Raw genomic sequence first — 12,882 nt, 5'->3', positions numbered from 1 at the left:
GCTCTTCCCTACTAATTATCAGTCATCAAAGGGCCACTCAATATCTAGGACTATATGTGTAATGGTTTGGTATAAATAGCATTTGAGGCAAAATTTCCACAAAAGGTTAAGGCTGAAGTATAAATATCAATCACAGGACAATAATAATTCACACAAAGGTTACTGCCACAGTTACTGTGGAAAACAAGTGACAAGGTAACACAAAAACATACCTGTGTTACAGCTTTGTTCCATAATATTTTTAAACATGAATTTAACAAATGTCTGGGGTCTACTTCAATTCCAATAGTTTTTGACATAATACATTCAGTGTGAACACTAAATTACTGATTTGCATATGATTGGGCATCACCTAATTCAATTCAAGTGGACTTTAGTCTGCTGAAAAAGTATAGAAACATGTCCAATTGTCTTCATCCAGACAAGCTGAAAGCATTCTGTTATTATATGCCAAACAATCCATTTTTATTTGTGATACTCAAGGCTCTGTGAACACAACTGCAGCAAAGCATTTTTGTAGTATAAAATGCCAAATAACCAAATTGTTTGGATTTTTCAGAGCATGAAAATATGTCACAAGAGAGCCAAGGTACGTACCTTTAAATATTGGACAGATTTTCCACACCCCTGCTGCTCCTTCCCGATTGTACTGTCCTAATGCTAGCTCCATGTAAAAGAGTGGCATCCCTGCTATCACCATGAAGAAGAGGTAGGGAACAAGGAAGGCACCTATAACAGAGAAAATTACATTAAAATCAGTCCTTCACAGAAGATGCACACCAGAATATTAGTGTTGGTAATTGCATTGTTCTTAATTTAAAAAAGGATTGCTCAATTAAAGCAATCACAAGTCTTAAAACAGACAGTGTTTTAGAGCACATTTTGCACATTTTTTTAGAGCACAATTTGGCAAGGTTATCAAGGTCAGTGGGACGTAACCTGCTCATCTCAACATTTAAAAGGACCTTCAATGCGCTTTTAGTATCACAGAACCTTTTGGTCTTGTTTTTAGTTTTCACTGATTTCCTTTGAAATATACTTGGAAGTATGCAAATTATTCATTTAAAACTGTATGGTTCTGAAAAAAAACAAAAAAACAACGGCAAAATAAATGATCGCTCTGTTTCTTGATCAGTCTGTGTCAGAGGTAGAATCCGTGCTTAGTTCTTGTAAAATGAAAATGATATTCGACAGAGCACTGAACATAACACAAAAATAAATTTGCTTGTGCTGGTATAATGGGTAATCTGATGTTGACGGTAGGGGAAAAAACAAATGATTTATTTTATGACTTTCCTGACTCAGAACAAAGGGTTCAATAGCTGTGCAATCTAATTTCTCTCAAGCCCCAGCCTTTCAGCAGATTCGGCCTCTTCCCTCCATGCATACAGATACGGCCTCTCACCTCCCCCGTTCTTGTAGCACAGATAAGGGAACCTCCAGACATTGGCCAGGTCTACGGCAAACCCGATGACAGAGAGGAGGAAGTCAATCTTCTTGCCCCATGTCTCACGTTCCTCCTCGGAAGGGTGAATCTGTACAGGGCTGACCAGGGTGGAGTTGGTGAACTGGACTCCATTCTGCTCCTTCACCAGGATCAGCTCCACCTCCTTGGGTCCCATGGTGTTGGCTGATGTAGCTGGGGTTACGACTGAAGACATTTGTCCGACCAGTAGTCTACCTTTAATCATGAGGAGATCAGTCCAGCAGAGGAGGATTTAGACTCAGTGCCCCGTCGCTACTGATTCACCCCAGAAAACCTAGAACTGAGGGGGGGTGATATGGACATAGTTAGACACCAGATAACTCTGTAATGGGGGAGAGAGTCCTCGTCAGAACCCAACCAGAACGTCAGTGAGAAACACTGCAGCTCAGCAGCTGTAGTCGCTGGTGTGGCTATCCTGAGATCAAATGAACAGCTATCCGCTGCCATTTCAGAGCAAACAGAGGTGGACATTTTGGTTCCTGGATGTCAAATTGTTGCTGTTTTATTAGAACCATATACTTTGAACAAAAATATTTAATGGAAACATCGAAATGTAATAATTTATTCCATCACATTTTAAAATAAATTCCACTTTTAATTGCTTATTTTTACATTTTTGCTAATACAGTAGTCATAACTTGCTTTTCTATATGAAGTCACAATATAACAATTTTTTTAACAAGATAAAATTCTATTATTGTTTTTAAGAATGTTGTATTACATTTGTGATATATATTTATTCTCTACTTCAAGAAACATCAAGAAATAACATTTGTGAATATAAAAAACATGATATTGTGTATTTAATTTGCATTATGAGACAATAATATATATATATATATATATATATATAGTATATATATATATAGATATATATATACCATCAATATGAAAGATGTTATATTACTATGACCATATAGTATTTGTACCCCCTATATTATATAGTATTAGCTCTTGAAAGTTTGTTTTTAAACACATAATGAACAAAAAAGATGTTTCCAAATTTCACATTTTTGGAATTGATTACACTGACACACTTTAAAGACAATAAAATCAATTTTTAAAAATTGAAACTTACGAAACTGGAAAAATATCCGAAAATACGTCTTTTGCTCATTATGTATTTAAAAACAAACTTTCAGGATTCAAATTCTTAAATACAGCAAATGACATACAAAAGCTTTCAGAACATCTCACCTTAATCAAAATGGTGAAGTCTCTGTTTTTTGTTTTCCTTGCAATAAAATTTGTTTTAATTCCAGTTGTGTTGAGTCTCTTTCACAGTCCCCATCATACTGTAAATGAAGCAATATTCTGCAAACCTGAAATTACTGTTAACTCTTGTCTCCAACTCTGTCTTAAACAACTCGCAAGCCTGGAGCAGAAGATTGGAAAATGGGGATTCTTTTGGGATGATGATGAATTAGCGGAGTGCCCTGCATGGAGATGCCGAGGGGTAAGTTATGAAGGGACCACTGGACCCTGGAGGTCTGTGAGGGAAACCTGTGGGACCACTCTAGAAATAAGAGGCATGTGAACCCTCCCCCTTTCCTTTTTCTCTCCCGCTGCCAGGCCTCTCTCTCTCTCTCTCTCTCTCTCTCTCTCTCTCTCTCTCCCTCTCTCTCTCTCTCTCTCTCTCTCTCTCTTTCTGTCTCTCCAATTTTCAGTAAATCTCACATTCACATGTCTTACATTCCCCTTCTTTGTACATATGAGATATATACAGCAAATAAAACATCATACACTATAATCCATGTTTCAAAAGATAAAACATAGCATGCATGACCAGTTACCAGACAAAATAAGTGTTTACAAATGAACAAAAATATTAATCTCAAAAGTCCCCGTCCTGAAATGAGCTATCTTTAATCACACCAAAAACTACAAATAAATAATATTAATGGATTGAGGCCAACATTTGTTTCAGAGGAGCTGCAAAGATGTTGGTGTGAACAGGCAATTAGAGATCAAAGAGCAGCTTATTGTTTTAGCATTTAGACAAAATTGCTGCACAGTGTGCAGCTCATTATAGCTTCATGCAATGGCTATTCGGAACAGTGGAACTGAATTCATGTCACTCTGCACAGATCAAACAAACTTTGAAGCAAATAATTGTGTAATTTTTTATTGAATGAATGAATGAATGAAAATCTGTAAAAAATAAAAATATCTTCCAAGAAATGGTAAACTGACCAAAAGATTATTGACCTGCAATGCCCATCACAATCCCAGTTGACAGACTATAAACTGATCAGTAAGTACAGGCCACTGGATCTGAAGAATGTATTATTATTATTATTATTATTATTATTATTATTATTATTACTGTATACAGATTTCCCTCCACTTGCACAATATAGGCTCTTTCCATTCACTTCTCACTTTTAACCTTCGTCCCCCTCCCATCCTCTCCGGTTCCTAGAATGACACTCATTGCAGTCTGGGAAAAAAACGCAGTGTGGAGAAGAAAATAATGGATTACCTTCCAAATGTTTTCATTGCAATGTAAAATGCTGAATTCATCCAAGACAACTGCAGGCTCATGCCATGAGATCCCACATCATTCACAAAATGGAATCGAAATGCATCCATAATGCATCTATTTTCTTTTGAACTCTTCTGACCTCTTAAAGGGTTGATCAGCTTTTTGGGATAAGAGAAAATGACTGAAGTTTATGAATAATGGTCAAGTCACATTTACTTATAAATTACATTTAAAATGACTACCGTCAACCAAAGAGCTGTTCAGTTTCTAATAATATGTAAAAAAAAGAAAAACAATAAAAACAAAATACACAGTACTGCAATAATAATACATAAAGATCAAAACAAAAAAAGACAGTTCTCATGTGGAATTAAAAGCAAAGGAAAATAAGTGAGATTTGAAGGTGTATATGGATGGAGGCAGACCTGATGGAGAGAGGCCACAGCAAAAGCCCTGTCACCCTTTTGCTTTGTGACCCAGCCATGGAATATGGATGAAGATCTTAAAATCAATTATACAACTAACTGGGAGCCAGTGGAGAGAAGCTAGAATTGGTGGGACGTGTTCTTGTTTTTTGTACCAATTATAAGCCTTGCAACAGCATTTTGCACTAGCTGCAGGTGGCGGAGGAATGTCTGGCTAAAACCAAAGTACAGGTAATCACAGTAATCGAGGCAAGATGATATGATATAAATGCATGAATAGCTATTTCCAAGTTGTGCAATGAAAGGTAGGGCTTGGTTTTGGCGATGGTTCAGAATTTAGAAAGCTGGTTTTGTCTGTGTGTCAGTGTCAATATTCTGCAAGAACATGTTTTAGTTCCCAATTTGCAGTACAAGTACATACTGCAAGAAAGTAATTGTTCCTGGGGAGAAAGGGGAGTGGGGGGGGGGGGAGGGGGGGAGTCAGATTTTGAATTTTCAATACTGCATGCCATACTATGAACAGCCAATATTCTCTCATATTAAAGGTCATATTTGACCTGTAACCACCACTGATATAATATTTGAATTAATATTTTTTTTAGGGACCTTCAGAATTGAGTATAGCTGTTCTGTTCATGAAATGTACACAGTTCCGCCGAAGGGCTCAGGTAGAATCATTTAGCCAGGGCTGTGTTTTGATTTTAAGAGGGGCTACGGAGTCCAGAATAGCTAAGCAGGTGGCATTAAAAAATTAACCAACTCCTCTGTGCTCATAAGCAAAGGTGGAGTCTCAATAGTGCGGGCATCAGGAGCAGCTATGCTTGGCAGGGGTGTCCCATCTCACCATATTTATTCATAATTGCCATTGAAATGTTAGCAATTAAGATCCAAGACAATACTGAAATTAATGGTCTACATATCTGTGGCCTACACACCAAGATATCTATGTATGCAGACTACACAAGCTTCCTTCTCTCTCCATGTCAAAACTCCCAAAAGATAATTTTAGAAGTCCTAGCTCTCTTTGTCATCAGATTTAAAATGAAATAACGATAAATGTACGATATTACAAATTGGATCTTTAAAAAATATGACGTTTACATTACAGTGCATTCACCACCAGTTAGATGGTGATATAGTAGATCTGTTAGGACATTCGAAAGAACTTGAGTGAGCTCTCAATAATAACTGCAACCATGGCAAGTCAATTGCTTGAGTTATATGAAAAACAGTACTAATAAACTCTCTAGTAACCTCACAGTTTATATACTTATTTATGTCTTTACCATCTCCAGATAATTATTTTTTTAACTAAAATATTTAAGTATCTGGAATGGAAAACCAGATGAAATCAGACGAACATACCTGTATAATAAATATGACTGAGGAGGGTTACAGTTATTCTTTTAAATCTTTGAAATAATCACTAATTGGGAAACTTTGCTCAAATCCTGACTGATTCAGTAGTAGGTTATTTGAACGGGCCCATCCCTTGTTTAAGGGTGGCCTTTTAGCATATTTACAGTTTAATTCTGTCCTCTTCAAATGGTTTAAGAAACTATTTCATTTCAATTTGTCAAAATTTCTCAGTCAATCCATACAAAGCTGATTACAATTCCAATATCATCCATCCAAAACTTGACCAATTATCTCAAGAGATTATATGGTTTAATACAAGTATAGTAATAGGTAATGAACCTGTATTTATGAAACAATGGTTTGAGAGTAGAATTATCTTTGTAAATTATATTTCAAATGAAGAAGTTAAAATGATGTCATATGAACAGACTACTAAAGTGCCATGCAAAGTCAAAATCTATTACTTTCATCCCGATCACAGAATTGGAAAAGAGAACTGGTTTAGGCATCTGGAAAATGAATGGTCTGCAGACCCTGTATAAAAAAATAATAAATGGAAAAAAACTAGTAATATTAATAAAGAAATGTAGCTTTTTTAATTTAAAAAATAAAGGTGGATTTGATATACCATATAAAATTCAATACAAATAGTTATTCTATATATAAAATAACTTTCGATTCCTTTATGCTAGCTTCCCAGCTGAAACTATTGAAGATAATTTTAGCCATCAAAGAAAAGTTACATTGACTATACAGGTATTGAACAATCTCCAGTATGTAGATTATCCCAAAATGAAACAGAAGTTTTATGCAAATATTTTGGCACGCCTTTTATTTGGCCGCATACGCATTGCATACCATGAATTCCTGATTTTGTTCTACAAGCGATACTATAACCCTTTGTATTTCAATGGATCTCTAGGGGAATTGGGTGGTGGGACTAGATTCATCTGTAAATTATGCTGATACAATATGGAACAGATTTGTTGGCTAAATGGCTTTTAGTCATCAAGGGTCTGAGGTATCTACTGTATATCTGCTACTAGATATACAGTAGATACTTCAAGGGTTGTTTCTCCTGAATAATTGTTCCATTGAGCTCAACAGGAAAATTAGTCAGGAGAAATGTCCCTTGTATTATCTACAGCATATCTGGCAGCAGCATAATGACTTGATCTGATACCTTGGACCCTTGATGACATAAAGCCATTTACCCAACAAATGTATTCTGTACTATTTTGGCATAATTTACAGCTGAATCTAGTCCCACCCCCCAGTTCCCTTAGAGATCCATTCAAATGTGAAGAGAATTTTGTATCACTTGTACAACAATCTGAAAATATGACATCCAGACTCCAAATGTTGATTGGTCACAGACCTCAGGAAATAATATGCAAATAATATGTAACCAAATACAAAACATGACTATTTTATTTGACATCATGTTCATTGTGGCACGGATGGTGCAGTGGGTAGCACTGCCGCCTCACAGCAAGGAGGTCCTGGGTTTGAATCCCCGTTGGCTGGGGCCCTCTCTGTGTGGAGTTTGCATGTTCTCCCCGTGTTTGCGTGGGTTTCCTCCGGGTACTCTGGTTTCCTCCCACAGTCTAAAGACATGCAGGTTAGGCTGATTGGAGAGTCTAAATTGCCCGTAGGTATGAGTGTGTGAGTGAATGGTGTGTGTGCCCTGCGATGGACTGGCAACCTGTCCAGGGTGTATTCCTGCCTTTCGCCCAATGTAGGCTGGGATAGGCTCCAGCCGCCCTGCGACCCTGTTCAGGATAAGCGGGTTAAGATAATGGATGGATGGATGGATGGATGTCTCAAACATTGAAATGCGGGCTATGTATAAAAAGTACTTACTACATGCTGAAACCAATACCCTTTAATAACAGCTGAGAATCTGCACTTTTGACATTGCCGGGACCATCGTGTGGTGTGAATGGGTCAAAAGTCGGTTGATCCTGAGTTCAATATCCTGTGTATATCTCCAGCTTGGAAGATGCAGCTGCACGCATCTTGACCAGAAATAAGAAGTATCAGTATAGTACCCCAGTGCTAGCTTTGCTTGACTGGCAACCAATTAAATATAGGACAGATTGTAAGGTTTTGCTCCTAACATTTAACACTCTGAAAAGACTTTCACCAGTGTACACAAATAACCTGCTTTTACCCAATAAGTCCACAAGGTTCTCAAGATGCAGGCTACTTGGTAGTCCCAAGAATGACTGAAAATCTGATGGTTGGCGGGGCTTTCTCCTACAGAGCCCCATCCTAAATGTATCAGGGAATAAGGCACATTCTCAATATTTAAAGGCAGACTATGCAGAATGTTAGCCCTTGATACTGCCCATTGTTTACATACAAAAAATGTCTACGCCCCTGTTCTAAACCCCGCCTGCCGTCATCCCCAAGATAATTCTGCCCATTGCAGACTATGATATGATAGCAGTGAGCAAGCTTTTTAACTCATGTGTTTGTATTTAGTTAAGCATCATTAGTGGTGATACTAGCCATTGCTAAAGCCAGTGGATTCAGTCTGCAGTAGCTAGTCTCCCTGGAAGGAAGCACAATTCTGCAACGTAAGCGCACATACTCACAAACACATCAATTCATTGTTGCTTTTATTTTCATCAGACATCTGAAGTCTTCTGAAATCCCTGGAGTCTAGACATGAGCTCCCTGCCCAGGAGAGGAAATAATCTGGTAGAATCTCCTTAAAATAATGGCAGCTACCTACTTTAATGAACAGTAGCCAGCCACTTAGCCACCAACACATCTCTCGTAAACCAAGCTCTGTGCTAGCCTATTACCCTCCTTATATTGGATCATAGAACATAGAACCTTTATTTCACCACCTGTTGCTCCCAACCAACTAACGCCACCTGGCCCCACCCACCATCTGAGCTGCCATTTCAGGACTGTCACTTAGCTGTGGCATTCAGGAACCGCCTTAGAGTTAATTGTAGCATAGGGACTGGTAGTTTGGCTTTGCTTTGGTTGGGTGGTTCCATCCTTATTTTGAGTTTCTTTAGCCCTCTTGACATTAGAGGAGCGAGAGGCGGGGTTCGCCTGTGGGGTTTCTTCCACGTCTCTGGAAGTACCCTGAGATAGCCTTGTAGCCTGTCCTACATTTTCTCTCAGGTTGATTTTCTGTTGGCGAAACACCGGGGAGTTTTGGTTCCCTTTTTCGGTTACTTCTTTCAAACGAGACTCGCCCATTTCTTCGGGAATTCCAGGCTAGTCTGTAGATACCCGGTTCGACCAATCAGTTCAGTTTTTTTTCCCCCCTCTCCTCTAGTGGCCCCACACATTCGTGAGGGGTTATACCAGCGGTTATCATCTTTTCATGGGTAACTTTGTGGTCCCGTCACATTCGCTCTTGGTCTCCGCCCCACTACCTCACAAAGCTGGGTTTCAACTAACAACATCGCTTCCACATGTTCCACATGCAAATGTTGGCACAATAAAAAATAAATTTCCAAGGCCCCAATAGCCAATTTCTCCTCTTGCTCAGGGAGATGGCATTTTTATCCCATAAATAATGAAGGAAAGTACCTGCATGTTGCATACATGCACAACAAAGTGTAACAATTAAATGTGCTTCTTTGTGTTTGTGTGAGAGAGACAAGTTAGATCCTCCTAATCATTACATTATTCAAATTTAAGGGCAAAGCTTGGGGATGTCAGATTGAATCTGATTTTAACATTCCTAATTCACAACCAGAGCAACCACCTTTTCATTCTCATTCCCTCTCACCTACCCTTTGGAGAAATCTCATTACATTTAAAGGCTACCTGGCATAATTAAATAAATGCAATGCTGGGGACTTCAATCTGTTTTGATTATACAGTAAACATAATTGAGATTAATGAGAAATAAAATGTTCAGAGCAGTATGTACACAAAACACAAAATGCTCAAATTCTAAAGGAGAATGCAACATCATATTATTTTGAAACGTCTGCTTTCTTGCAGTACTGTCAATGAAAAAAAAAACACTCAGTTGCCTGCAAATGTCTGTAGGTGAATTTATTCTGTATTATTATTATTATTATTATTATTATTATTTATTATCTAATTTATTCTGTATTAGTCTATCTATGTATATATTATATGTAATCTGAAATTGAGACCATTTATTTTTAATTATAGCTCAATATGTTTCTTAATGCCATTTCGCAGGTCTACTTCAATGGCAATGTGCTTGCCAAATACTGAAATTGGTATAGCTACATTACACTATTACTATGTTGGGAATACCCCTAAAAAATGAGCATAAATAATAAAGACCTTTTTCATGCAAAACAACTCCATCAGATCCCAATGCAAGACCCCGCATCCTGTCACACACATTCTGAGACCCTAACCCTAAACGTTTTCATAATTTCATGGTTGTAGAGTTTATTCAATTTGAAAATTAAACATTTTGATGATTAATTATCCATAGACTAAAAACAGGGAGACACAATGCTAACATATAAAACAGGCTAGCTTCTCAAAGTTGGACAGTTCCAAATTTTAACTGAACATGAGCATAATGGGAGACTGTTATGTCCTGCAATGGTGTCACATCACAGGCAGCACATAGCCCACAAGCAGTAGTACCTACAGCAGTCTTACAGCAGTCGAGATAGCCTATTCTGAGCCACACTCCATCATACTTTAGTTAAAGTGGCTAGCTTCCATTAGCTTTTATTAGCTAGTAAGGCCCAGGGCCTGAATTTTACCTTCCTGCATGAATACACCCCAGTCATTATGCTTAGCCAGCTTAGTGACTAGCGGGATAATAATGTAACATTTGCTAGTTAGTCAACAGTAGCTAGCTAATAACGTTCACACGTTTGTCTTTGAATGCAGACTTGTCAGATGGCTGTGGTGTTGTCTGCAAACTTTATGATTGAGGCAGAGCTGGGTTGACTATATTCCTGTGATTGCATGTTTCCTGTTGCTGGAACCTTTTAAATGTAGCTAGCTGGGTTACTTTTATTTCACACTCAAACTTGTGTTCCAATGTTAGCTGGCTACTCAGTCCCAGTCCTTAATGATGCTGCAAAATTTCAATCTTTGCAATGATTGATACAGAATCAGTCAGAAAATGCCACTTTCTTATACTGCACAGATGACTGAAAATGATAGGCTAGCAGCAGCTACACATTGGCAGATGCGTGTGATGAGGAAGACCCAGACCACACTCCCTTAGTTGAATGATCCCAAACATTCACCAATGCTCTCTTTCTTCCTAATGATGTTAGAAACAGTTACTTTTGGTAAGCCTTGGTAAGTACAATTTATTACAAAACTAAATATATTTATTAAAAAAGTAAATATAATGGAGTATATTTACAGCATCACCCACCTATGCACATTGGTCAAGTACAGTACAAGTTATGTAACTGATTTATCATATATCAAATAAAACACAAGTGTTTTGCTATTTTATTTATTCAGTTGTTTTTGGTTTCCTTTCTTTTTTTTTAATACACATCCACACAGACACACATACACGCACGCATCACCAGCACACACAGACACACACCCACCCACACACACATGCACTCTGCAATAGCCCTCCCACTGGTTGGGACAGTTGGTCACATAGAGGGTTCAAGTGTATTTTATTTTTGTTATTATTATTATTATTATTATTATTATTATTATTATTATTATTATTATTATTATCAATGTCAATGTTTATTATCAATCAATGTCCCATTGAGATTAAAAATCTCAATTTTTCAAGAGAGACCTGGCCAAGACAGGCAGCAGCACAAATAATTTACAAACAAAAAGTTTCTTACAAACCACAAACAGCAAATTACAACAAAGTTCATTAACAAACATACATTCAATAGTCAACTAGGTAATTAAACAGGGAAATGTAGTATTGTTGCTTGAATAGGATATTACAGGAACCACAGATCAAAGGGGTTCACACTAGCAATGGGGGTCCCCAGGAAGTCTGGGTGCAATGTATATTCTTTCCTGGCAATGTTTACTCATGAGATTTGTTACTCCTCTGAGCTGGCTACTTCACTTGTGGTTAGCTTGTTGAAATTCAGACGGAAGGCTGTCATCAGGTTCCAAGTTGATTCCACTACGGGGTCAAATTTTTGTCAAATCTGTAAACGCCGCTTGAGAATTTTTGGAATTATCAACCACCTATCACTGTATGTCAGATTTGCTGTTATAATGACTTGAAAATAACTTTAGTGGTGGAGAAGGTGAGCTACCAAGAAAAATAAATGAGTTGTGCCAAAGCTATTTCCCAGGTTTGGCAGGGGAAGTGGATGATCTGGAAGCGGGAGAAGAGATGCAGACAGGAGAATGATCAGCTGGAAGGACCTGTGGAGCATGGATGCAAGCAGAATTATCTTTCACATCATATGAACCTACGATGTGCTTATATCACCCCTAAATCTCACCCAGTTGCTAAGAAAAGATTGAACACGTCCCTTCAGTTCAACTCCAGCAACCCTTGACCAGATGGTTGTTCACCTGGTGACAGAACCATGTGCTTAAGTGCCTGGCAGCAACAACTGACAGCAAATAGACTACAAAATCCTATACTACAAGAACACTGCAGGAGTTCTGAAAGAAGGAAGCAGCAAACGTAATGGAAGTTAACCAACATTTGCTAAGTGAGCTTTGTTCACTGGCTTTGTTTCTGCCCCATTTCACTGAGCTAATATTCCATTCCAAACATTTAGTAGCAAACTCATGTTTCAAGTTTATTTATCATATGCACAGTAACAGTACAAAGTAGCAGCTGCGAATGCTTAATCTGAGAACTATACAGAAATTTACATAAAAAATAAGTAAGAATAAAATTAATATAAACAGTATATATTAAACAGGTGCATCAATCAAACAATGTACAGTAAATGTAAACAATGAGACACTAAAGACTATACAAGACAAGTTTGTGCAGGTAGGAGGGGGGGAGTGGTATTAGGGGATATGAATTAAATAGTCTCATGGCCTGTTGGTTCTGGACTTGATACCCTGATACCGTTTGCCAGACAGTAAAAGAGTGAATAGTTTGTGGCTGGGGGGAATGGGGCCCTGGATGATTCAGTGAGCCTTCTTCAGGCATCGCTTGGTATAAATGTCCTGGAGGGCTGGCA

At 37.9% G+C, this 12,882-nt stretch overlaps 1 protein-coding gene across 1 annotated transcript in view; it reads right to left on the bottom strand.

The window, feature by feature from the left end:
- Positions 1–1,691, bottom strand: part of slc6a3 (solute carrier family 6 member 3) — a 41,176-nt gene extending 39,485 nt beyond the window's left edge. The window contains exons 1-2 of the mRNA XM_061257113.1: positions 1,406–1,691; positions 598–729 (exon numbers count right to left, since the gene is read on the bottom strand). Coding sequence (XP_061113097.1) covers positions 598–729; positions 1,406–1,691 — 418 coding nt within the window. The remainder of the gene's footprint in view (positions 1–597; positions 730–1,405) is intronic.
- Between the last annotated feature and the right edge of the window lie 11,191 nt (positions 1,692–12,882).

The sequence above is a fragment of the Conger conger genome, chromosome 1, assembly GCF_963514075.1.
Source record: "Conger conger chromosome 1, fConCon1.1, whole genome shotgun sequence".
NCBI lineage: Eukaryota > Metazoa > Chordata > Actinopteri > Anguilliformes > Congridae > Conger > Conger conger.
Note: the sequence above shows the minus strand (reverse complement) of the source record. Positions and strands in the feature narration are given on the sequence as shown.